The 27,066-nt window shown below is 38.9% G+C and overlaps 1 protein-coding gene across 1 annotated transcript in view; it reads right to left on the minus strand.

Annotated features, from left to right (window-relative positions):
• LOC114536451 (proto-oncogene tyrosine-protein kinase receptor Ret-like) overlaps window positions 1–27,066 on the minus strand; it is a 27,300-nt gene continuing 234 nt past the window's right edge. The window contains exons 2-14 of the mRNA XM_028557813.1: window positions 26,618–26,956; window positions 26,401–26,537; window positions 25,890–26,069; window positions 21,948–22,047; window positions 21,491–21,634; window positions 7,822–7,938; window positions 7,446–7,639; window positions 5,902–6,024; window positions 5,615–5,685; window positions 1,223–1,263; window positions 755–851; window positions 501–600; window positions 1–118 (exon numbers count right to left, since the gene is read on the minus strand). Coding sequence (XP_028413614.1) covers window positions 47–118; window positions 501–600; window positions 755–851; window positions 1,223–1,263; window positions 5,615–5,685; window positions 5,902–6,024; window positions 7,446–7,639; window positions 7,822–7,938; window positions 21,491–21,634; window positions 21,948–22,047; window positions 25,890–26,069; window positions 26,401–26,537; window positions 26,618–26,876 — 1,635 coding nt within the window. The 5' untranslated portion in view covers window positions 26,877–26,956 and the 3' untranslated portion in view covers window positions 1–46. The remainder of the gene's footprint in view (window positions 119–500; window positions 601–754; window positions 852–1,222; window positions 1,264–5,614; window positions 5,686–5,901; window positions 6,025–7,445; window positions 7,640–7,821; window positions 7,939–21,490; window positions 21,635–21,947; window positions 22,048–25,889; window positions 26,070–26,400; window positions 26,538–26,617; window positions 26,957–27,066) is intronic.

Genomic DNA, 27,066 nt, shown 5'->3' on the forward strand with positions numbered 1-27,066 from the left:
CAAAAGACTTCTTGAAACTTTATACGCCCGTTTCATTGCATCGTAGTCATCCTATCACAGCAGGCTGAGCTCCTGTCTGCAGTCCATCTTCTACTTGAGTAACATTAATGTACGTATGCTGAAGAAGACAAAGCCCCATGTCACGATTTCTCGCCTTCAAACTTGCAAGTTCAACCCAGGCATGCAATTAAGCCCGGGTTTGTATTCGCGAAAAGCGCAAATTGTTGCATAACAAATAAACTAAGGTGTGATTTCGTAATCGTATCACACAAAACAAGGATGAGCTCCAATGTCCTATCTTTACCATGCATTTATCTCCTTTTTCCCACAACCTTTGCGACATTTTTCTGTGCATTATCATATATTGTACTAACCATTACCATGCATGGACATATTTATCCCACAATAACGGCACAACCATCGTTACTATTGCCATACGTTTATTGTATAATTTTGTGAAATATAAATCCACACCAGCTCACTATAAAAGAAAGCTGTACCTTATTATCATTCAGCATACTACGTAACGCCTGCAACATTTCTGGGAAAGTAGGTCGCTCTCTTGGATCGGCTTTCCAACATTTTGACATTATTTCATATCTAAAAGAGAACAGCATGAATTTCGATGAGTTAATAAAAATTCTCACGTTCATAGGAGAAAATAATTGTGTCAATAAATATACTCTATAATAACGGTTAATTTGTTTTTTATAAAATTAGTTGATTCGATGTATATTAATTCAGATATACTTACATCTCCTCCGAGCAATGTGGAGGTTTTGCCATTCGACCTCCTGATTCCACGTGAGTAATAACAGCACGTGGTAATATGTTCTTGTATGGTTCTTCACCTAAAAACACATAACAGCGTGCGATAGATTTAAGATAATCAAGGTACTATTTTCCAGTCAAATAGGCCAAGGATAACCACTTGCGCAGGCATCTCTAATCGCCAATAAAATTTAAAACATTAGAGATACCTATGAAAGAGGCTAGACTAACGACACTGTGACACTCAAAGTAAAGGAAGTATACTGAATATATATTAAAATAATTGTAAAGGCATCATTAGTTGCGCCGAAATCATTTCCTAAAGATTGCTCTTTCTGCATTTGTGGTATTTTTTATTTAGCACTGGGCCTAGCGTGATACTTGGACAAATCACGCGTCAGCCCAGGATAGTTATTCGATCACAATTATGACGTTTGATTGTTATACCTACCGAGAGTTGTAATTTCATAGAGAAGAACACCAAAGCTCCATCTGCATTAAAATAGTTGGTATAAAAATAGCAATAAGTATTATATCTCTTAAATCTCTAATTTGTTTTTTTTTGCGTATCCCCGTTTTTTGCCTAGCTACTGTAAAGATAATTTGCTTAAAAGTGGTGTACAGTCCGTAATGTAAATTTTGTTTACATTTTATACAAAATATCAAGAACTGTCAGGAATATTTGACACCCTTTTAGTTCGCTAAAATGTTAAATGAATATGATAAAGACATTGCCATCGACATTTTAATCTCGCTCCAGGCAGTTAGCCGTTTCACTAATTCCAAGGGAAATATTTGCTTTTTTTTGTATAATAAATTTATGTCAGATATGTTGAAATAAAATTCGTTTCAAAAAACACTTTGTTATGACAATATGTGGTCAACAATTTCTCACTTGTTTCCCTGGCAAACAAACATTGCATTCATTTAGAGTCATGTGACTACGAATGAACCAATCACATTTAAAATATTTAGTTTTGCTGTCCCAAGAGTCTCGACTCGAGGGAAAAGAAAACTCACTATTTTCCGAGGTAGTGTAGATTAAGTGTTTTGTTATATACGATACATGATACACAACAATTTCATTTAAAAAAAAACACACTTTACTCATGTTATGACGAGAGGCGGGAAAAATATGCATTTATTTAAAGTCATATGACTACGAATGAACCAATTACATTTAAAATACACAGCACCTTTATAGCAATTAACACTTATTTACTGCGAACGGAGGAAACATTATGTTTTGTGAACCCGAGACCCGATTTTTCCCGCACAACGACCGCGATTTATGGCGATGGTTTGTGTTCAGAAATATAGGGAACATGCGAAAGTTGAGTAAGTTTAAAACAAGTAGACTACCATTGTTTTGAGCAAAACTGATGCGAGGAAGCGACTGTAGCCCCCTTTATCGCTTCCGTTTCAACTACAAAACCTTTATGAGGTGCCGGCGGTTTCTGAGACTGGTGAGCTCTTTTTCCTGGGCAAATTAAAGGCATGGAACTGAAATGAGCATTGACACTTTTGGAATAAAATAATGGCAATATGCCAGAGCACATGCCGATTTAATTAAACCAAATGTAACAAATTATAGCTAATTGTTACAACGTTCGTATTTTAGCACAGCACAGATAAGGTGGGGTGATAAGCCATAAGCCTACTGAGCAAAGGAGGCCACCCCACACTATCAGGCTCGGGAAACACTTGCAAAGCTAGAATAAAAGAAGAAAAAAAGAAAAGCAAGACAAACGGGAAAGGTTACGCAATATTTAATCGCAAATCTATAGTAGAATAACTACCCTGCACTTTGTTTGCATCATCATCTAATGATACCGCGGAAGACGCGATTGCGCTGAAACCGACCATTAACTTATAACCTCTGCATTGGAATACGGAGCGACATCTTCTAGACAATTGCTACATTTATTATCCACTATTTGCAGTTGCTAGCCTAGCCCCTGCACCAGCTATACGACAGACACAATTAAGCATTTCAACAACGATAATATAGCACATAGCCGTTTCCCAGTTCACATAAGTACGAAGACGAAAAATTCAAACTAGGAGCTGTAATATATTTGCGAAATGCATCCGATCGCCACCGCCTCATAGCATGTATCTGTGTATAAAAAAAAGCCGCTCCATCACGAAAGTGGCCGCCCCGGTACGAAAACTGTATCCTTTGTACCTGGAGAGATCTAGGCCACAAATTCGAAAAACTAATGATAAGACAATGGTAAATAAAGAGCGTGAAACGGCGGAACCCGAACAAAGGCCCGTTAGAAAAACCACGGACAGCTAAATAATCAAGTAATCCTTGAACCGGACATAGATCCAAATGACGATTCAATGACGTCACACGCAAAGATTCATTCCCCTTCCCTCGGATTGACACTATATTAGACACTTTAAATGCCCAACAATTTGCATACTTCAGAGAATACGGCGGGTTCAAAATTCCGACCTTGGTCCGAATGAAATTGAAGGGGAACGCCAAACCTTTAAGTAAATTCGTTCACGAGAACTTCCGCCACCAGGACTGCTTGCTGGTTTACTAATGGTACTCTTCTACCCACTTTGTGTGAAGAAATCACCTACAATGGGAAGATATTTGTTCCCTTTTGTCGAAGTTGGTAGAGGTCCAAGCCCGTCATAGCCACCCTCTCCATCGGAGCTCCCACAGACAAAGAAGGATGGAAAATGCATGCCCACGAATTTACCCGAATAAGAATGCGAGTCGCTATATAGTAATCGAATGTAAAAGAGGTATGTCGTTGATGAATCACATGAATTTTTCGAAGCTGAAAATTCTGTTTGGTTACTCAATCCTAAACGCAGAAAGGAGATATCGCCAAAATTAATGTGTGATCGATTGGGAAGGACCTTATTCAGTTGTAAAGAGAATAAATGAACTCCTGTATAGAGTGCAAAAGTCGGTTCGTGAGAAACCTTGTGTGGTTCACAGAAATAGACTTTGGCGCGGTATTTGAAAGTGCGATACTTGGAACTCGGATATAGTTCATACATACATAACACGTTAAATTTGTCTGTTTGCTGCATCCTGGATCGAATGCATTAATTAATACATGAATCCGTCGAATTATTACTAAAGAAAGGTTCGCGTTTAATATAGAATCGCAACGACAATTTTTAAACTGCTATTTCCCAAGAGACAAATACTGAAAATCTTTACTTAATGCCCTTGTAAAGTAAGACTTTTAAGTTCTAAATCGAACTATGATACAAATTTGCAATTACGCTGTAGTCTGTGAATAATTTGTGCTTGTATGCTAATTTCACGTTACGTTGTGTGTGAATGAAATACCGGTATCGGTAAATACCTTACAAAAATTTTGAAAATATTTTTGTGGTTTTATGAAAGTACAAGGATTTACAATATTCGCTTTTAAACGTTCGCTGAAGAATATTGTAGAGCCAAAGCTCAGAAAATGTTTGTTTCGGAGTTTAAAATTTGGAAATTTTCCAGGGTCCATAGCCCCTTCGCCACCCTCTCCCACCCACCGGTAAATTTTTAGTCCTATATGACACGGTCAGATTTTCTGCTTCAGGTTACTTTGCGGCAATTAACAATTGCTGTATTCACAACAGGGGCTGCTATTGCTTTAATTGTGTGTACAGCGTAAAGAGATTTTCGAATGACGCGGATATACCTGTCAATTACCCATTGCCAGAAATCGTGGACATTTTGCTCCCGCGTAATACGGTCAGCGGGTATCCACTGAAATTATTCAAACGCATGTAAAATGGCTGCTCGAAATAATAAAAAGAGAGTTCCATATAAAGTTTTAGCTAATATAAGCACATTGGAACTCGAATTTTATGAAAGAAAGCCGAAAAGAAAGTATTCTTCAAAAACCCTTGGCATTTTTGAAGCTAAACGATTGGTAACCTGCCGTAGGTTCCCTGAGGTAAGCTATACAGGTTATTGTCAGGTTATTGAATCCTCACTAGAAATTGTCCATAATTTACGACGTTTTGGAAGTACTTTAACTGTATACTGTCGTGAGTTTTCGAAACGAATTAGAGCTAGCCCTCTCCATCAATGGTTTCTGGACAAATCAACAAGAATTTGGCATGCATGGTTTTGCGCTATATTGTATGGAAAAGTATAGCTATTACTACATTACATATAGGCCAAAATAAATACTGCTGTGGAAGTAAGTAGACTAATTTATTTTAAACAAATTTTGGGTTAGAAACAAAGTAATATCCATACTAAATAGGTATCGAGTTTGAGCTAATGTTTTACTTCTTCGTAATTTTTGATAGACCGCCAATTTCGTGCAAAAGAACATGACCTGACGATACCAAATTAAATATTTTGTTTATAGCGCGTGGATCAAAATTTGCTATCCAAGTCGTCCCGTAAACGGCGAACAAACGAATGGCTGAAAATCAGTATATGTGGAACAGTACTACTCATGTTAGTTGGAATAGAATAAAAATACAAATTAAATAGTAAAATACCTTGAAAAAATGAACAAAATCGCAGTGAAAACTTCCGAAATTGCTGTGACGAAACCGGGTAAAAAAATGACCTTGAACTTTTCGGATTGCTTTATATAGGTTGCTGACTGTGCACATGAAACATAAACGTTTCTCCAATACGTAACAAAGTTCCCCTGTACTCAAATCTAAATAGGCCAGCTTACAAACGAGTTTCCCTCCATTGCTGTACGCGTGCGCTACCCTATATAGCTATAACGTTATCTACAAAATAAACTAATAATAAAGCACGCAAGCAATAAACTTATTATTCGCTACGGCAAATAACTCCTTTAAAGAAAATATCAACACTTGAACGTTTTAAATACAAACTTACACATCGCTAGCAGTTGTAAAGATACCATAAAATAAGCTTTCCACGGACATCCATTTTACTGGCAAGAGATTCTGCAAAAATGAGTCACGAAATAACTTTTTACAAACCACATGCACTGTTCATATATAATGATATTTTGAGTATAATTTGAATTCTTTCTACAAGCTGTGAAAAAACTTCTGAGATTTAATATAATCAAGATCACAAATATTGCAACAGCATTAATTTTTGGCTCTAGTTTTTCCTACCCATAGTTCATTGGATTAATATCCATAATGCGGGATTACCTGCGTATTTCTCATATATTCTGCGGCACTTCCGACGTTCCTGGCCAAACCAAAGTCACAAATTTTTGCCACATTATGTTCACCAATGAGTATATTTCTTGCGGCTAAATCCCGATGAAGAATCTGAGGAAGTGATAAAAAAATTAACATTTATTTATCTCGTCTTATTTAACATCTATTAGTCCAGTCTGTTCTCTAAGATTTCGCCATTACCAGAAATTTGATATAATTATGGTGATTTGCATGTATACAAATCTGCATTTAACTTCTAATAAGCCCTTCAAATTTCACTATAAAATACATATAGTAAAAGCGCAAAAGGTAAAATTGCCATTGCTCTGGACCTTACCTGCCGTTTGCCAACCTCTGGATTAATAGAACAGCCGTTTCGCAACGTTTTTATGGTCGAATTACATATAGCTACCTTGGGTGTTTATACGTTCGGCTACTGATTGTGTTCAAATGTATATATAGGTTTTGTATGTTTGAACTGCCTGATGGGACTTGTAATAATTTTAATATTTCCAAGCAATACCCGCATCGAATGACGGTCTTCAATTAAGTACTTTAGACTTTGGAAGCAGGTTACAGACATTTCTTGGAGCAAGTAATATACACATATCAATAATATTTAGAAAATATAGCAGAGGGCGAAAACGATTAGAAAGAAATTGTCTTCTCTATTGTTTTAAAAAAACAAAACCGTTGAAATGACCATAACAATGTGATAGCTAGAGTTTGAATGTCTGGGCACCATGTTAAGACCCATGATTAAGTGCATAAGCGTTTTTATACACAATGAAAGTAAAACTTGTTTGTTTCGACAAATGATTCTTATTAGCTGCGTTAGAATCATCTCACCAAAAAGTTTTCCGTGGATATAATTATTTTTCTTTCTTGTTGAGCCTAAATGCATTGCGGGCTTTCTAGCCTGCGAGTTGCCCCCCCAAAGGAAAGTTGAAGCGCACATCTGACAAACGAATCGCTATTTTGCATTTGCACGAGGGAAGATATCCTGATTCCTGATTCGTGAAGTTACATGCACAGAGATCAAAATGCCACCACATCCGAGTTTAGTGACGGCATGGCAGGCTACCGCCAAACGTCACGTGGTTTTAATGCCTAGCTACAACTTATGCACCATGACCTTCGACATGTCCTTCTTCTCTAGAAAATTTCTAATTTTTGTAGGCATATTTACCATTTCATAAGTTGCGTTAATCCCCACTAACAAAAATTCATTCAAATTTTAAAAATAGGAGATTGCGATAGTTCTGGGTTTTTTAGAGAGACCCTGTACTGTTGTAAATACAATCACAATTAACGTAAAGCTTCGGAAGAATGTGGACCACTAATTTCTTATTTATCAAGTCATATAATCTTTAAGCTCTTAGGCGTTTAACAATTTGCACGAGTTCGGAATTCGGTTACGCAGTTCCAAATCCACTATAGCTCAATCGTACTATCGGACCGTACCAAAATTTGTATCAGGTGTACGAAAGATCTAATTTAACAAGATATTTTCGTATATTACACGTACTTACTTGCTGAGAAGAAAGGTGAACCATCCCACAAGCCACATCCACAGCTATTTTTAACAACTGATGATCGCTTAACATTGAAGGCATATTGGTATAAATATTGTGAGAGTCTGTTGAGTTATCACTGATTCTACTTTTGATTAGGAATTTTCGTAGATTTCCTCCAGGACAAAACTCAGTTACCATAAGGAGTCTCTCTTAAAAAAATAATACTATTTGTTATGCCCCCGTTAAAAAAATGAAAATACAAACAATATAACTAAAGGACAATTCATCTGATTGATATATAGAGCGCTAGGGATTTCCCAATTATTTACATAAAGCTGTCCCAGTATTTTGGTCAGGATGTAATCACCCGTATGCATTCGTAAAGTCTCACCTTTCAAAAAACAACTTCCAATAAATCTTACGATATTTGGGTGTTGTTCTTTGTTGGCTTCTTTCAAGACCTCCATCTCAGCCAATAGATTTGATAACTCAGATTTGGACGCGTTTTCTTTGAAACAATGAAAGTTAATGATATATTATATTTATTTAACATGGAAGGGAAATAATTGAAACAATTTTCGCTATGTCTATCACGATATGGATATTAGTTCGTAGGTCCGACTGAAAAATATGCTGATGTACGCGTGTTTAACTATACCGTTCACGTGTGAAAATTGATCAGGTTGATCATGATTGTTCGATGCATGAACAACAGCTGAACAATGCTGTTATCAAGGTTGAGCAATGTTGTTGAATTGACAATATCATTGTTCAATATTTTTCCATCGACATTGTCCAATGTTGATACAGAGATGAACAATTAACACTTATTTACTGCGAACGAAGAAATACTACGAGGAAAATAGACAGGCCTCGGGTCCACAAAGCATAATGTTTTCTGAGTTTTCGGTAAATAAGTTTTTTATTATATACCACTTGTCTAAGAACAACCAAACAACGAAATATCTATTCATAAAAGACATAAATTCAAATGTATAAAACTCATAAAAGTTGTTATTTCCCATGAGATAACACGTTATCTCACTTTTCAGGGGGTCCCGCTGGGGACATCAAAGTTTCGTCTCTCTCGCGTGATTCTCTCTCGACCAAAGAAACGCAACGAAAACAAAACTTTTATACAGGGTGTCCCCAAAAAAATGAAAACTATTGAAATCACTCATTGTTAAAATTTGAATGCCGTGTTCACGAATTTCAGCTGGTGGGGATTTAATGCAACTTATAAAATGCTAAATGCTTTGTGTTGCTAGAGAAAGGGGACATGTCGAAGGTCATGGTTCTTGAGATGCACATTTAAATATTGTTATCCATATTTGTAAACTGTAAATATTGTTAATAAGTATCATATGCATGCATATAAAAATGAGTATGGTAAACATTTATACACCTGTGGGTCCCAACAGAGTGCTTAGGCATTCAAACTCTAACAATTGCATTGTGATTATAATTATATATAAAGATATTTTTCCGTGAATGGCAAACGTATAAGACTGTTTTTTTTTCGGAAACAATGAAGGGGAATAGAACTTCTTTGTAAACTAAATCGGTGCACATCTATTGCAAAACATCGACGAATAATTGAAAATTAAGACGATCGTAAATCCAGATGGCCGCCAAAAGGTATATATATACTATTCTTTATTTATTTAAGTATCCGGTATCCGCTATCCGGTATCCGTGTTTTCCACCATGCCAACAGCGAACAGGGGTATAAAAGCGCAAGACGAATTACATTTATTTAAAAGACATTCATAGGAACTGGAAAAATTCGTATGTTATTCATTTTGAATCTAAAAGAAAGAAACCATCGCCAAATCGTCATCCATCTATCGAAGTCAACGCCAAATGATTTCATTGATTTGATCGATTTCAGTGAAATCGCCAATCAACGATGAATTTTATGCTAGTCCATCAAGCTGATCGTCTCAACAACTGCTAAATACAACACATTTATTGTCATTGACAATTTTTATTACCATTTACGACGCTCATGGTCCATTACAGAAAATATTTTTGTTCATATCTATATGAAACGACGTTTTTTGAAACTATATTGAAACTTACTACCAACACAGTTTTTTTTGTTAGACAGGTTCTCTTACACAAACTCTGTTTTAATTATGCCATTAATGAAAAAAATGCATGTACATAAATGGATTTGATTGGGGATATAGCAGTATGCATGCCAAGTATAGTATATTGTTAGCTATAATCACATCGAAGGGAATCAGGATACATGAAGGATTGCCATATTTTTATATTATATATGAATTTTAGATTTTGCAGAGCATTTATAAAACTAAAATAATATTGAACTGTTGGGAGCTGTCTCTTTTTGCCTGAATAATTGAAATAATGTTTTTCAAAGCATGACAACAATCCTTACTGAGGATCATCAGTGATGACTTATCTTGCCATTGCTAGCTCAGGTCCTATTATAAGACCATTACCCACTCAGTAATTCCTAACTGAATTTGCACCTGCCTTTACACCTATAACAGCGTTTAATGGGAAAATTACGATAACGATTGTTTCTGGCCATACGGCAGAAACATTGCTTCTCTTCGCTTTAACAAAAGTCCAATACAGGGGCAAAAGTTTGTATATCAGAGATTCTCCAAACCCTGTCGGCAGGACGGCGATTACATCTCTTCAATTAATAATATGACGAATAGCGTCTTTCTGTTCCTTTTTTGATATCATGTTAGAATTATTAGTCTTGGATTGTGAAGCTTCTTGAAGCAAGGTTTCGTTAACACATGCATTTGCATTCTTTGCGCTCGCCATGTTTTCTTATATTTTAGCCTGACTCTATTCTATGCGACCAAGCCTTTTTGTCGGAATTCCAACAAAATTCAACAGCGTATCCCAGGGCCTATGTGGAGAGCAACGGAGCTAGGCCCTGGGGACAAGGATGTAAACTTACCAGAACTATCCGAGGCAATCTTTTCATCACGTATTCTGATGTAGTAAATGATTTCAATACAAGATTTTGTTCAATTTCAATATAAATTATCATTAACGCGATGCGCATCACCAATCTTCACTCCTTGTTTTCAAATCTCCATTATGAATATATAATGAGAGGAATTTAACTCCTAAAATGGAGTTAAATCCTCTAACCCCTCTAGATGGGGTTATTTTTGCATACTAATCAACGTTTGAAGACCTAGTTCGTTACTCCACCGAGGAGTTAATATAACTCTAAAAGTGGTGTCAAAATAGCACCAAAACTTAACACCCCTGAAAATGAAATTTGGGGGTGTTCAAATTACTCCCTGAAAATAACAGTGTGTTATTCACGAGTCACAGTAACTGTTTACATTAATGTGGGAGTTGTTTTTACTACGTTGAACGAGTTACCTTCATTATTAAGGAAGGAGTGTTTTCAACTCGGCCATGCGAGTTGTTTTTACCCCCATTAAAGGCGTTGTTATAACTCCATGTAGTTAAAACTACTCCTCTGCAAGAGTACAATATAATCTATTCATTTCAACTCCATCTTCGGGAGTAGTTTAATTCCATGAGTGGTAAAATCTACTCCATTTTTGGAGTTACAACTACTCTTAAGAATTTAACTCCTATAGTCGGAGTAATATTGACTCTTTTATAGAGTAATTTTAACTCTTTGAAATTTACGGCATCAAAGAAATATACATCAAAGATGGAATTTCTGTCCAGTGTTTTTTAAAAACAAATTTTTGTTGAGTTGAAGAAATTATCTGACTTTGCATTTAATAAAAGCTTAATTAGCTTTAGACACTTTAATATACTACCTCTTTTAGTGCTCACTTTTTGACTCAGTAGTTTCAGTAAATATTGACTTGCATATATATATCTTGGAAGTGTGGCAGGTTGCATTACATTATTGCAATATTGTTTGGAATATAGAGAGTTATACAAAATGCCTATGAAGCTCTCTCCCATATTCGCTTCTTCTTTATGAATTTGTATCTAAACAGTTCTTTTTGACTGCTAGTTTACAATAAAAGATAGATTGTCACGATTCCTGTTACATACGATAATAGCATCATTTGAGCAGTTCTTTTTGACCGCCAGTGTATATATCAACAAAATATAATCATAAAACTGTATTTCATCGCTACACTGTGCTTCACGTACTATTTTTAGTACGATCCTCAGGCGATAACTATTTACAACGGTTTACGCGCACTCGTTTTTGATTGATCACGCGAGCGTTTCAACGTGCATGTTTGCGTGCGCTTAACATTACAAACCTTAAAACCATATCTATGCCGGCATTTACTAAACAGTTCTGTCTTTTTGTTCAACGCTTTGTTTTTGTCTGATAGCATGATTAATCTTTTTTCCTCGGTGCATAAATTACAAACTTTCATTTCTGGGCATGCGGCGGGAACTTGCCCCATCACTGACCATTTTATCTGCATCCAAATATACTTCGAAATTTCCGTTTCTCCAGAGTATTGTTCGTGGTTAAAAGACTTTAAGTGGTTGCTGTATCTGAGTTTAAAGCTACCTGATATTATGCCAATATAATGCTTGACAACTTCTCCATTATCCGAGCTAACTTACGCTTTGTACACAATGCTTTTCACGATACAATTACCGTTCATTGAGCATTCCTCCTTAACTCAGCAGTTGCATGATTTCAAAGAACATTGGGAGGTGTTTTGATGTTTAGGGATTCTATGATTGTGGTTGGAGATTGAGATTTTAACATTGTTCATACAAGAGTAATTCACTTTGACCGGTTGAAAATTTTATGGAGAGGCGATGACTTTGGGAAATGCTTATCAATTAAGCGAAGGAACCTTTGTGCTACATTCGTTTTCACATTTATATTATAAGGTGGATTATACCAGATTATGTTTCTTGATTGCCTTCTTCGCTTGGGGTTGTAGTTGTTTTCATCTCGTTGGTAACTTAGGGTGGTGTTGAAATTACTTTGTTTTAGAGCATCTTCGTAAAGAAGGCAGCTAAATCAAAACTGGTTTTGTTGGACGAAAGTGAGGATATACGTTTGTTGATCGATTTGGGAAGTTGTCTGATTATGGATGGTGTATGGTTAGACGCGCTATACATGGTTAGACATATGCTATGTATGGTTAGACACCATACTACCAAACTGTAACTGGGAAAATCGAAGGCATCGATACTAATATACTTATTGATACTAGTTCCGCTATTACGGTAATCAATCAAGCGTATATATATATATATATATATATATATATATATATATATATATATATATATATATATATATATATATATATATATATATATATATACACCCATTTGCAAAAACGTTGGCCGCAGATAGATAGATAGATAGATACTCGAAGTCTAATTAGAATTGCATATGATTACATTTGCATGGGATTTCTATAATATTACACAACATATGCAATTCTAATTAGATTTCGAGTATCTATCTATCTATCTATCTGCGGCCAACGTTTTTGCAAATGGGTGTATATATATAAATATATATATATATATATATATATATATATATATATATATATATATATATATATATATAAATATATATATAATGCCAGTCTGTCTCAAAAACGAATTTTTGTTCAGTTGAAGAAATGATCTGACTGCATGTAATAATAGCTTAATTAGCTTTAGGCACTTTAATATACTACCTCTTTTTATTGCTAACTTTTTGACTCAGGGGGTTATACTCGCGTAAGGGAGTTATACGCAATATAGCACCATTTTGGGGGTTAAAATAAGTACATTATATCCTATGATCAAGCTCGGATGCAATCATGCAAACCAACTATTTTGCAAAAACCTTCGCAAACACTGTTGGTTCCACAGGAGAATTGCCTGTATTTTTAAAGATAAATTAGGACTAAAACCGAAATAAACGAGACAAAGAAAGGTTGGCAGGTTTGCTGAATGCAGTTAAAAACGGTCATGTACGTATTGGAATATAATTTTCATGCCTCTTGGAGTGCGTCTGTTTTAATACCTGCCGATTGTGGATATAAATTAAACTGCAGTTCGTGAGCTAAATTGTCTGTAATTCTCTGTTGGAAGAAAGTGTACAGTTGCTCAGCTATCCAGGATACAAACACAATTGCGCTGGTGGGTAATATATTTCCAATATTTCAACAGAAAACTTCCAACAAGTGTCGACAAAATAATGCAATACAAAACTGTTAATGTAAGTCGCTAAAAATATCTTAATATGGAACAGTTAACAAGAAAAACATTTTTCATATTCTCATAGTCTAAAGGAAAATAAGGACTTATTAATTAAATATCTTTAATAATAGGATGAATAGGTATTATATAGTATAATATATCCTAAGGTAGGCAACTTCAATCACCATATCGACATGTATACACATGAAAACAATTGGAAAATAGGTCAATTAATACCTAAAACTAATCTAAAATAACAAGTGAAATGAAATCTACAATATTTTTACTATATACTGCTTATGTTTTAACTTTGAAAACAAGTTATAGAAGCGAGAAAAATGCAAAAAATTTGTGATATTTTGCTCACTCTTCAAATGGGCCGTTGCTGGACCCGCACTGCATGTTGACGTTTGAAAATGACGAATTCATAATCTCATTAGCTGTCACAACAGCGAGAATAAAAAACAGCCAATGAGGTTACGATTTCGTCGTTTTCAAACGTTCTCAAAAGGCTACAGCGCGGGTGCAGCATCGGCCCATTCAAAAAATGAGTAAAATATCAAAAATTTTTCGCATTTTTCTCGCTTCTATAACTTGTTTTTAAACTTAAAACATAGGTGAAGAAACTCTCGTCGATTGCTTTATATTCCGATTTAATAACAACGATGTAGAAACCATACTACATGGAATAATAGTAACAACTGTAAGAGCGGCTAAGCATGACATACAATGTAAATAAAAGATGGATACTTACTAATACATAAGCTGATAGTTTAAGTGTCTGGTAATATCGTACTAACGATATTTACATGTCCGAAAGAGTTTACACAATAACTATGAACACAACAAGCACAAGTCTCGCTGACCGAGCTACTTGGTCAGCGGTGAGCTATGGAAAGTACTTCATGATACAACATCCCCCCCAGTCCGTAGATCCTTGTGCGGCCATGGTTCTGCGGACTTAAGGTGGCTCCCTACAGTTCTATGTTGTATCGCGGTAATTTTGTCGCGCGCGAAATAGTACACGCAACACGCGTGGCTGATGTTGCATGCAGGGCGGGCTTTTTAAAACTTGTCATTGTGAACTTTTGATAAACACGCGCGGGCCTTCGCGGGATGTCGACTGGTCGCGCGAGGAAATTGAAATCCTGATTTTTGTGACGTCATAAACATAAATAAATGTATTTTTCTCGTTTTTCCTTCGGTAAATTCTTTTCAAACTTTACACAGCTTTCTGTAATCTTGAAATGCGTAAAATGTGCAAGTTTTAAGAAAATCGTACGAGCCGAATTTTTTTAATTAAAAAACCGGATTTTTTGAGGATTTAAAAAAAAAGTGCTCCGTACGATTTTAAATGCTCATTAGAAAGAATTAGGAAGATTACTGTGTGGAAAAAATTAGAAAGTTTTACCGAAGAAAATTTGAAAAAAATATCTCAGAATCTGTAAATTGGCCTTTTTTAAAATCGTTATGTTACCATGGCAACGAGGAAATTTTATGAAATTTCATATATTTTGTAATTTGCGATATCATAGCAGTTATGTGGCCAAGTTTCGTGATCATACTTTGTAAGATGATAAAATAATGGTCTTTCCAACACAATTGCGCATTACACAATCAAAACTGTAGGGAGCCACCTTAAACTGATATCCACTTGCCAGTTTCAGGTTCAAATTGTTTTGGTGGTCGGGTAATACGCCTTGGGCGATCAGGTGGGGGTTGAATTGGTGGTTCTGGTGGTTCAGGAGGCGAGGCAGTCGTACCACGTGTATTGATTTCGTCTGGTCGGTCCGAGCCTGGGTCAGTAAGGGGAGCTGGACTCTCCATGGTTGGTGGGTCACAGTCTGATGGACAACTGCTGGTATCGGACTGTGGTGGGGACTGTAATGAGTGCCGGTGGGGGTTGTCGTGGTGGCTTGGTGCCTGTGGTGACTGATACTGATCTCCTGATCTTGCTGGTGGGGTTACCGCTACGGGTTGATGTTTGATGGGGGAGGTGGATGGGCTATAGGCTCGAAGGAAACGGCGATTTCGTAGGGTTAAGCGTCCGGACCCATCGATCTTGACTGGATACTGATCATGCTCCAGAGTTTCCACCACCGTTCCTGATTTGTCCCACTTCTTCTTGCTGGCTCCTTGTTGGTTTTGAATAAAGACCTTGGCACCCGCTGTTAGGCCGACTGGTCTGGAATGTTCCGTCAGCGATTCTGTGTTGACGGGCGATTCGGACTCTAAGGCATCCTCCTTAGCTGCCCATGCCTGACGCCATAATGGACGGATATGGGGTTGAATACTTCTCCAATTTGTTGACGAAGCAGAGAGTGTCGTCGTAGGGGTGGCCAAATATGATTTGCGCGGGTGATATGTTGCAATCAGGGTCTGGAGTGTTGCGCAATTGCAGCATGGCTCGTAGGAACCGATCATTATCGAGGCTGCCAGTGGGACCAGTGTTCGTGACTAGGAGACGCTTCGCGGTTTTGACAGCTACCTCTGCTCTACCGTTCGATTGGGGAAATATGCAGAAGAGACTCGATGACGGACGCCCCAACGGTGTAGAAAGTCTTGAGTACTTCCTGCGATAAATTCCGGGCCACCATCACTGGAGAGTTCGTTGGGTACCCCGAATGTAGCGAAGATGACCGAAGGTGGCGAATCAAGCCATGCGCGCCTGCTAGGTTAGTGCCCGAGGTGGAACTAAGAACCTCTACCCAGCCCGATAGGCGATCTCCAACCACAAGGTAGTGGTGCCCGCCGTAATCAAAGAAATCGGCGAACACTTCCTCAAAGGGTGTTGATGGTGGTGAAGCAGGCAGGGGTGGAGTCGCAGCTTGCGACGGGGCGTTTCTATTGCAGGAGGAGCATTGTTCTCTGACAGTGCGGATGTCATTCGACATTCCTGGCCAATACACGATCTGACGAGCACGCTGTTCCATTGTTGATTCACCTTGGTGCGCTGCATGGAGGTTCTCTAGGACTTTCTTACGTAACGACGGCGGGACTATGACGCGATCTTGGTACACAAGGACTCCCTCCTGCTCGTAGATGGAGTCCCAGATGAGTTTGTACGGGGACAGAGCAGGATCTGCGGGCCCGTTAGGGACAGGTCCCTTTTGGACCCGCTGGAGGAGGCCACTCAGCGTGGTGTCTTTGGCCGTTTCTTGTGCGAGGAGTGACCATGGAACTGTGCTAAGCTCATGCGTCTCGTCACGTATAGACGCCATCAGTGCCGACTCGGTGAGGTCGGAGGTGGTGGGGGATCCGAAGGATAAGCTCTCTATGCACTGGAAAAAGGAGGGGTGTCGCGAGGTTGCGTCGGCGGCATAATTGCATTTTCCGGGCAGGTGCTGGATCTCAAAACGCCATGGTAGGGTGCGTTGTTTGAGTCTAAACAGACGGGAGTTGGTAATTTCGTCTAGTGTCCGATCTCCGAAAATTTTCACGAGTGGTTTGTGGTCCGTAACGATAATAAGATTATCACATCCCTGGGTAAAGTATCGTGTCTGTTCGAGGCCCCAAGCTATGGCAAGAGCTCCCCCTTCGATAGCTGCGTAGCGCTGTTCTGCTGAAGAGAGGAACCGTGAACCAGCAAGGGTGATTTTCCATCCTTGGGGGCAGCAGTCTGGTGATCCACTCGGGCAGCTGCAGTGCTGTTGTAAAAGGAAATAACCGATGCCGCGTTTTGACCAGTCGGGGCGGAGGCATGTACGTCTCTGCATGTCGAATATCTCAACACCGTATCGAATTGCATTAATGATGGCGTCCTTAGATGCTTGGAAGGCAGATTCCAGCTCCGGGGACCAGGAGAATTTACAGCGTGGACTCAAGAAGGGTTTAAATGGAGCCATGGTGTCGCGTAATTGGGCATAATTCGCGACCTGGTTCACTAGCCCAAACCAGCTTCGGATGTCGGTTGTGGAAGTTGGGGTGGGGAATTCTCTGATCGCGTTGAGATATTTTGGGAGAGGTTCGATGGTGCAATCTGATATACGAAAACCCGCAAAGTCTGGGTTTAACACAATGCCAGCCTGCCCGACTCGTGTGAGTAGGTCGATTGTGCGCCACCAGTGCTGAGTTAGATCAGAGTCATAGTGTATCGTGTCGTCGACGCAACGCTCTTTACGTTCGAGACTGGACAGGATGGCGTCAAAGCGGCGGTTGTATCCATCTCCTGAAGAAAGGAAGCCTTGAGGTGCTCTAGTATATCGCCAACGTCCGAATGGTGTAATAAACGTCGTTAGGTGGCGGTCAGATTGTCGTAGAGGGACGCTGTGATATCCATTCCATGCATCTGTGACAGATTTCCAGGTTCCCTTTGGGATACGGCGGGCAAGATGGAATGGTGAATCCGTTGCGAAAGTCTCTCGCTGACAATATTTATTTAGGGGCGACAGGTCAACCGTTCGACGAGGGGAACCATCATGCTTTCTTGTGACTACCATGCGATGGCACCAGGTCACTGGATCGCCGTATGGCACACGTTCGATCACGCCAAGTGCTTCGTCGCGAATCAGGTCTTCGTGTACGTGCTGTTGCCAATGTATGGGCACATTAGCCGGGGTGTGGCATGCTTTCGGCGTGGCACTAGGGTCAACGTGTATTTCAATGGGAGGTCCTTCCATGCAAGGTAGGGCACGATGAGGGCATGTGTTAAAGGTCGAAGATGCATATCTGTGTAGCAGCCATTGTTTCATCCGTTCGTTATTTTCTGGCTTGCATGGGAATGGTAGCTCGGATGGTCTTGGTGGCGGAGCTGCGCGTACCGGACAGGAGCACGGTGTTTCTTTGGTTGTATGTGGTGCAGAGCATCCTTCGTTTAATGCACGGATGTCATTAATGGAGTGAGGGTTATGTTCGGTGACTGTGTGACCTGATTCATTGGTGTGGGTGCTGGTAGGATCACTTGGGTTGTCACATGGGTTAGCATTGGTGTTGTCGCTTGGGTTCTCGCTTTGGTTATCAGGGAGTGGGAAGGTAGGAGACAGAACATTTAGGTTGAGCAATGTCTCGTATGATAGGTACATATCTTTGACAGAGCTGCTGACGTAGATCATAGACTTGCACGATGTAGCCTTTCCACTCGGAGGTTTGGTTGTAATTGTGGCAAAGAATGCTCCTTCGACCGAGATGGGGGAGCGGTTGGCTGCAGACAGGCTCATAGTGACAGGTCGTAGATCATCACGAGAGAAGCCGCTGGCCAGGAATTTTTGGAGGGACCACAGGTCGGACTGTGCACCCGTGTCAACGATTGCGGGCATGTCCGCACGGGCGTTTGGGGGGTGTTTCTTGTCGCCTTTGATTCCCTTGTGAGGGGTAGCCAACGAAATGGATATTTCGATTCTGGGGTGTTCCCGAAGGCGGGCACGTCGCCACTCACCTTTTGTGAAGATGTGATGATCAAGAGTCGCAGGTCTGGGGTGGAACACTGCCGTGTGGGTGGTTGGGTGCTGATTCGACCGTCTGCCTTGGTGTTTACGGGGGAGGTGTGTAGCGTCGGAATTTATCGTCGCTATTTGGGCTATGGGGTTTTCTTCCATGGCGTTGATGTTGGACTTGTTTCCGGCTTCGTTTCGTTGTTGCCGTTTTTTATTGTGGCGGGTGCGGTAGCAAGAGAGGCACATTTGATGGGGTTTAGTGTTCCAACCGCGTGCCCCTTCTTTGTAAATATGAAACATGGCCTTGCAGTGTGGGCATGGGGCTTGTTTGGTGCGGTCTGTCTGCGCCGGGGTGACGCCCTCAGGAACTGGTACGGTGCGCTGTTGTCTTTGAAAAGAGGACATTGCTGACAAATTTGATGACGACGAGGCGCTGCGTGCCATTTCTTTGTTCTCGATCATTGCAACCACGTCATTCACCGGTTTCTTTAGGATGTCTGCTGTCCCTAGTACTTCCGACGAATGTCTGGGTCTGATATGCCATTAAGGAGGACGTCCCGTATGGCATGGTCGGTATAATCGACGTTATTTCCACATTCACACGCCGCAGTGAATGCACAGGTCTCAGCTTTTCCACGCACCTTTGCTGCAAATGCTCGGACAGGCTCATCACGTTCCTGACGTAATTGCATTAACTCTGTGCGTAAGACACCTGTTGCGACCGGGATGACGGCAAGGGAACGCATTCCTGCGAGTACCTCTGTTACAGTTTTAGTAACTATAGTTGGGTTCGTTTTCAGGAGGCTGTCGCCCAGGTCGGCTCCTGCACATTGAAAAAGTTGGGAAGGTGCTGATTCGTCATCAATACCCGATCCGTTCCGAAAGACTTCCCACCGCCGAAGAAATATGTTCCACTGCTCGTCAGTAATTCCCACATCAACCCTTGGGCGCTCGAGTTTCGGTCCACGGGGGCTTGGCGCCGGGGTTGTTGAGTGCGGGGGATGCGATGGGTTTTGGTGGGCCAATCCGTGATTGGCTAGCAAGGCGATGGCCAGTTGCTCCGAAACGTCTCCTGTCTGGAATTCGCAGTCCGGGACAGAGCATGTCACAACAACCATATTTGCTTTGTTGATGATCTCCTTTGATTATCCAATATAGACACTGGTGTAAATAGAATAGACTGGCGCCACAATTACTGTGAAGTTCGTTCTGATCCGTCTGATTGTGCGGTATCGCCTTAACAAGATTTCTATTGGTTTCTACATGAAGAAACTCTCGTCGATTGCTTTATATTCCGATTTAATAACAACGATGTAGAAACCATACTACATGGAATAATAGTAACAACTGTAAGAGCGGCTAAGCATGACATACAATGTAAATAAAAGATGGATACTTACTATACATAAGCTGATAGTTTTAAGTGTCTGGTAATATCGTACTAACGATATTTACATGTCCGAAAGAGTTTAACACAATAACTATGAACACAACAAGCACAAGTCTCGCTGACCGAGCTACTTGGTCAGCGGTGAGCTATGGCAAGTACTTCATGATACAACAATAGGCAGTATAATTATAGTAAAAATATTGTAGATTTCATTTCACTTGATATTTTAGATTAGTTTTAGCTATTATTTGACGTATTTTTAGATTGTTTTCATGTGTACATCGCGATATTGTGATTAAAGTTGTCTACCTTAGGATATAATTTGTAATGTCTTTGTTTGTTCTTTAAAAGAAAAGTGTTTAGATGATTTATTACGAAACTTTAATATGAAGTTGTATTTAAGTTGTAAATATTGTAGATTGCATATAAAATAATAAAATTTTGCTCAAATTTTTGTATGCTTCTTTATTTCTTTCCGGATATTATAGCGGAATCCTGAAAACGGGGTTATTTTAACCCAAAAATAACAGTTAAATGTCACCCGCAAAATGGGGATTAAGATTTAACTCTAGAAATGGTGTTATTTGTAACCCCCTAAAAAAAATTATTTTCGATTAAATCTCGTAACCCCTGTTTTTGGTGTTAAAATAACACCCTGAAAATAACAGTGTATAGATCTAGATGGCTTTTGTACTTTCACAAGTAATGCCCCTAGAAGAAAGGCATTTCAGACCTCCCATAATCTTGAGTTCCCTAGCCCTGGTGATACCAGGTGGTATTATCGAGCCCGAGTTGTTAAGGTGTTGTATAATAATTATTAGAAATCTTTAGAACTTTTTGAAGAAATAACAGATCAACATGATGGTTGGGATGATAAGTCATTGAATAAGGTTAGTGGCTTACTGCACTATCTTAATAATTTTCTCTTTTGTTTTTTAGTATGTGTTTTTTACAAAATTTTATAGAGCAGTCTTCTATTGTTCCTTAATTCAAAAACATTGTTCAACCTTGTTAACAGCATTGTTCAGCTGTTGTTCATCTAACAATCATGATCAACCTGCTCAATTTTTATGCGTGTAGGACTCGCAATTTATCATAATTCTGGTAGTATACAGAATGTTTGTTTAATTTACCTCTCAACCCTTTGACAGCAACATTTTCTGGATCGCAATTTTTAGGTTTATAAAGGCCTTGTTTCACCACTCCAAACAGGCCAGCTCCTAAATTTTTGTCCAGCACCTGCAGATCGTTTGGTGGAATTTCCCAGTCTTGGGCCTCTATTAAAGAAGGTGACGACGGATCAGTGATAAAATTTATCATGGGTCTTACAGCTAATTGAAAAATATTCTCCTTACAATTCTTTCAATCAATTCTTGATTTTTTAGAGATTGATCTTACAGAATATTGTTTATACTTGAAAACGAAAATGAAAATTAAAATCGTTTCGATACTTTCGGCATGAACTTTTGCATAATATCTATATAGTCGGAGAGTTTGCGTTCATAGAGTTCTTTTTATCCAGTTTATATGGAGCATGGTGTAAAAAGACTTTTATAATTGCATCTTCTAGCTCAATACTTGCACACTTACGAGTATTCGGATTGTGAAGCCTTTCTAGCTCAATAGATGCTTCTGGTAGATTTCGTGTACTATTTAAAGCATTGCTGTCGCTTTGGCTGGACTGAAGTCCCTTAGAGAAAGAAGATGGAATGATGAGGGATTATTGTAGTATCTATAACTGTCATTCTACGAACGAGGGCGCATCGCCGAGTTAGCTATTAGTCATCAATATTCGATGAGAAGAAGGAGAAAAACTGTTTTATTATATTATTTAACATTATTCATAATTTGAACAATAGTGAATACACTTTTAAAAAAAAAGAATAGCTAAATCCCGTATCGTGTTTTTTTCGAACGTTTTGTAACAGAAGAACAGAAATAAATCACTATATTTTGTAACCCAATATTCTTTCAGTCGCTCAACTCCCCAAATCTTTCCGCGAATTTAGATATGAGCTAAAATCTGTCTAGTAGAGAACCAATCAGATTGCAAGTTACCTCATATCCAGCCCTTGTGTATTTAATAATGTTTGTTATACGTCTTTATACAGTTATTCATTTATACATTCGCCTAATAAAGCGGACGGATAAATTAAACCCAGTTGCACTGCACGGGTAGATTTTAATCGCCCTGGTTAGTGCGGACTGTATTTTCTACCCTAATGCTATATTTTCAACACAAGGGATAGAGCCCGATGAAAAGTGCGAAACAATCGACACATTTATTTTAGTAGTAAGGGTGAGGCAAAAAAGGCGAAGCAATTTGCCGACCGAAGCCAAACAAAACATAAACACAACAAAGGCGCTCACACATGCAGCGATATTTTAACCGTCGAGGAATAAATCCCGACGAAACATTTGAAACAACATTTGGCAAATGTTCTTTAAGCGAAGTGCAAGGCAAGCACTTTAAATCAACTTGCCGACAAAGGCCAGGCAAGGCAAGCATTCGAAAACTTAAAAGCAGTTCGAAGATGCAGTACAAAGGCACTGACAACAAAATTTTCAGGGAAGTTTGAAACGAGACTCGACAAATTTCATCGAGGAAAATGTGAGGTGTAACTTAGACAAGGTCAACACTCGAAACACTATAGAACAATGTATGTTACAACTAAACGGTGTAAAAATGCATGTAAATTTACATACAATTAGTGATTGTAGACGATTATAAGGCTGGATTTCCACTAACAGGGAAATAGTTTGCTAGCAAAATATTTGCATGTTTTCTTTAGAAATTTAACGGCATAAATAATTTCAACATGACTGCTCTCGATTCAAAAGAGATATGCAAATATTTCCCTAGCGAACTTTTCATCTGTAAGTAGAAATCCACCCTAATACTACAGGGTGATATGACAGAAGTTGCCTAAAATATCTCATGCATGGGTATACGAAGCATATCAGATAAGTGAATCATTAATTAACCTTTAAGTTCGTCCCTTTGGGAGAAACACGTGAGTCGAAATAACAGGCAATAATAGGAAATTACACCCATGGGCATGGAATAAAAACACGAATGCGGTCAATTTGTAAGACTGACTGAATAATATTCATAACTGTTACAGCATAAGCTAGTATTGCTCCAAGCTATGCTACATGCCAAATATAATATGTGCTTAATGCCGCTTACACTTTACAGTAAATATCACAGTTGGGCAATATTGTTTATAATGCGCTATAATTCATAATTGCCATATTGGTTTGGTGGGTAATCATGATTGCGTTGTACTTTTTGACATAAACATGGATTACATGATTTTACAAATATATAAATTTTTGTTTACGCGCCTAGATCTAGTATTATGCATATAGGCTGTTTGTTAGACGTAAATTCATACAGTAAATCCTGGTTGATACTTGATACAAATAAACAATACAATAATCGACCTTATGACCGAACGACGACGGGCGAATGCAAATATATGCTTATACAGAACCACGCTCAAATATACAGTTAACACAGAAAATTATAGGACTATAGTTTATACGAACTTATAGGAGTATTGTTTATATGAACATCGACATGAATCTTTACCTTATCTCAGTAGATTTCTTATGTTGACGAGCACACGACTGACACGAGGTAACGGAATTATCCATATTACTCGACAAGACGACAACTGAAAGCTATTCGACATATTCGCTATTTGTAGCGTGAACATCCTAACAAAGATCTGTATTAGGCCTTGCAGGAACCTCAAATCATTGCGATGAAATGCCATTTTGTAAAATAAATATACGAATTCCTTTAAATGGCGAGATCGAGCAGTAGAATCCAACAGGTTTTTAAAAATATCCGCTGTCAAACATCGAGAACTTTTTCAATATTCCTTATTTACTTGAGAAGGATATATTTTTTCTTTTAAGTCAAATAAAGCAAACCAATAAGAAATCAATATTTTTCGTTCACCAGCCAATGGGAAAGCTTAAATTTGGCGAATGAGTCAGACCCCCGCAAAGATAAGGCAAGCCAATGAAGAGCCAGTATTCGCCCTCCACCAGCCAATCGGAAACGCTTAAATTGCGCAGATGAGTCAGACCCCCGCAAAGATGAGTCAAACTCATTCTAAGCCAATCAAATGCCTAGAATCAGAAGTCGATGAGGCAAAATTCAAGCGGGTATCCGCTATTACGACTCATTTGCCGAGGGCTCAAAAGTCAGTGACCAGCAACTGCATGAAGCTTCATAATTTTTAACTGGACTGTTAATTTATCGAATGACTATTTTCGCTGACTGAAGTTTAAATATTTCGACCTGGACTTGTGTATTTTTTGACTTAGTCGCATGACTCATCTGACAACCCCTAGATCCGCCCCTGTTCTAAGCTCTGTAAACAGTTTTATCAAATCGTTTTTCTAGCACACACGCCATGTTGAATTATTAGTTCAATTGGTTTAAACACTTTCGCATTAATCAACCACTTCCTGTTGATTGTTCACATGGGAATTGTCAAATTCCAGCCATACGTTCCCGGCTAATTTGACTCTCAAAGTTTTCAGTTTTTTTTACTCACCCTGTATTTAGCAATTAGTCGCCCACCGAAACTGAAGCGACGAATTGTTTTAGTATAAATTTCCAAGTGATTACAAATAAGAATCAACACAATTTCATAAAACGTTATAATTACTTCAAATTTCTTATTTGAAAAAGGCATAAAAAATCTACACTCACCGTCCAGTGCACGACTATCACTTCAGAAACAGTGAATTTGACCGATCAGAATGCCGGAAAATCAATAATCACCTCGAAATTTATATATTAATATGTGCACTGTACAATATGCAGAGTTAAGGTCAAGGTAAATTTTAATGAAACGTGTTGATGAAAACATAACTTACGGGCAATACAAGACGTGAGCAATAAAGCGAGGCAGACCAGAGCTTTCGGCAATAGGGAGCAGAAAATAACAAATATCGAAAGGTCCACGTAGAAGACACCGCTTTAGACGCGAAAACTAGCAAACTAAGATATTTCGGAGATTATGATGCGATCATAATGAAAACAAGCGAGGAGGATCGACCCACAATCCTAGCCAAAACCATTGACTACACTCAGAATGATTTGTAGTTTTTTATGCAAAACATCAACATTTCTGTCTCGATTTTCCCCCTCGCCCCCCTAATCAATGTTGAGTCCATGCTAAATACTTGAATGAGTTCTGACACATCACCCAACATTGATTTGTGGGGGAAAGGGGGAGAATTTTGAATTATATTCCGTGACTACCGACTGTAGTGGCAATTAACACTGAGTGTCGTCAATGTTTTGACCAGGATTGCAGAATTCATTCGCTTCGAAATCCGCCTAAGGTAATAAAAATGAGAACAGTTTACAACCGAAGCAAAACACTGCAAACCGGCCCGATAACCCCAAGAATATAAAGCGCGAGAAAAAACAAATCATAATGGCAAGGCATAGCGCTGTATCAAATTAGGATAACTCGAAGTGAGAATGTATTAAATCATATGTACCTGAAGTTCTTGTGGCGGTGCCAGTTGTGGCGGTGCCAGTTGTGGCGCCTGAGAGGCTTGAACTGTTGGTTCCACAACCATTGGTACCGCAGGATCGTCTTGCTGCACTAAGGATTGGGCTTGGCCGACATCTCTTGCAGGAATCTGTTCGTTAAGAGCCATAGGACTTACTGCTGCATTCTAGTTGTTTTGGCGCAATGAGAACACGAGTCAATCGGACTGCTCTTATTTATACTCGCTGTGCGCGGGGCTGGTGCGAATAATAGGGAGTTTTTGCAGTTACTACGACTACGAGTACATTTGTCTGCGAGTGGCGAGAAATGAAAAACCTTGGAATACTCGTTGTTCTACTCGTCTTCTCCAAGTCAATTTCATAGGGGAGCCCAGAGTAAGCGAGAATATGGGGGAGGGGGCATACTGAGCGTAAAATCACACATATGTTTTGTTTTTTTTTACCTACCTACCTACCTGGTCACGTCATGAATGTGATCAGAAGCTTGAAAAAAATTACCTCTGCAGCGCTAGCCGATTGTCTTCGACGACATAGTATTACAACCACAAAGATAACTAACAAGAAAATTATTACTCCAACTCCAACTGCAGTTGCAATTATTTCTGGCGTCTTCGACTTGCTATAGGCGACGTCTTCTTTCAATTAAAAGCAATATAGGAATTGGGCTAACGTGAAGGAATGTGATGTAATAAACATTTTACATTTAACTCATTACCTTTGGTTTTAATTTTCTTCTCATTGTATTTCCAGTTAGTCTTATTGATGCGGTCACTGTAGTAATTCTTGGAATAAATTCGGAAATAGTATTCTGTATTTTGATCCAGACCATGTATTATCACATACGTATGCTTCAGATCAGTTTGTGATGGTATAAACGTGACTGATCTCCCACACGGCTCTTCACATAGTGCACTATAACTGCTCGATGGACATTTATTGCATACGATTTCATAAACGACATCTTGGTACCACATCTGTGGCCGTTGCCAATGAAGCGTTATTGTAGTCTCAGTTCTCTTTACAATTTTAATGTTCCTGACTTCCGAAGGAATTCCTGGTCAACATAACGTTTTTCTGTTACTAGGCTATTTCATTTAAATTAGAACATTATTTAACTTGCTTTAACATTACTTCGACTTGCTATAGGCGACGTCTTCTTTCAAT

This window comes from Dendronephthya gigantea, unplaced genomic scaffold (genome assembly GCF_004324835.1).
Source record: "Dendronephthya gigantea isolate DGI-Jeju-01 unplaced genomic scaffold, DenGig_1.0 000136F, whole genome shotgun sequence".
NCBI classification, from domain to species: Eukaryota; Metazoa; Cnidaria; class Anthozoa; order Malacalcyonacea; family Nephtheidae; genus Dendronephthya; species Dendronephthya gigantea.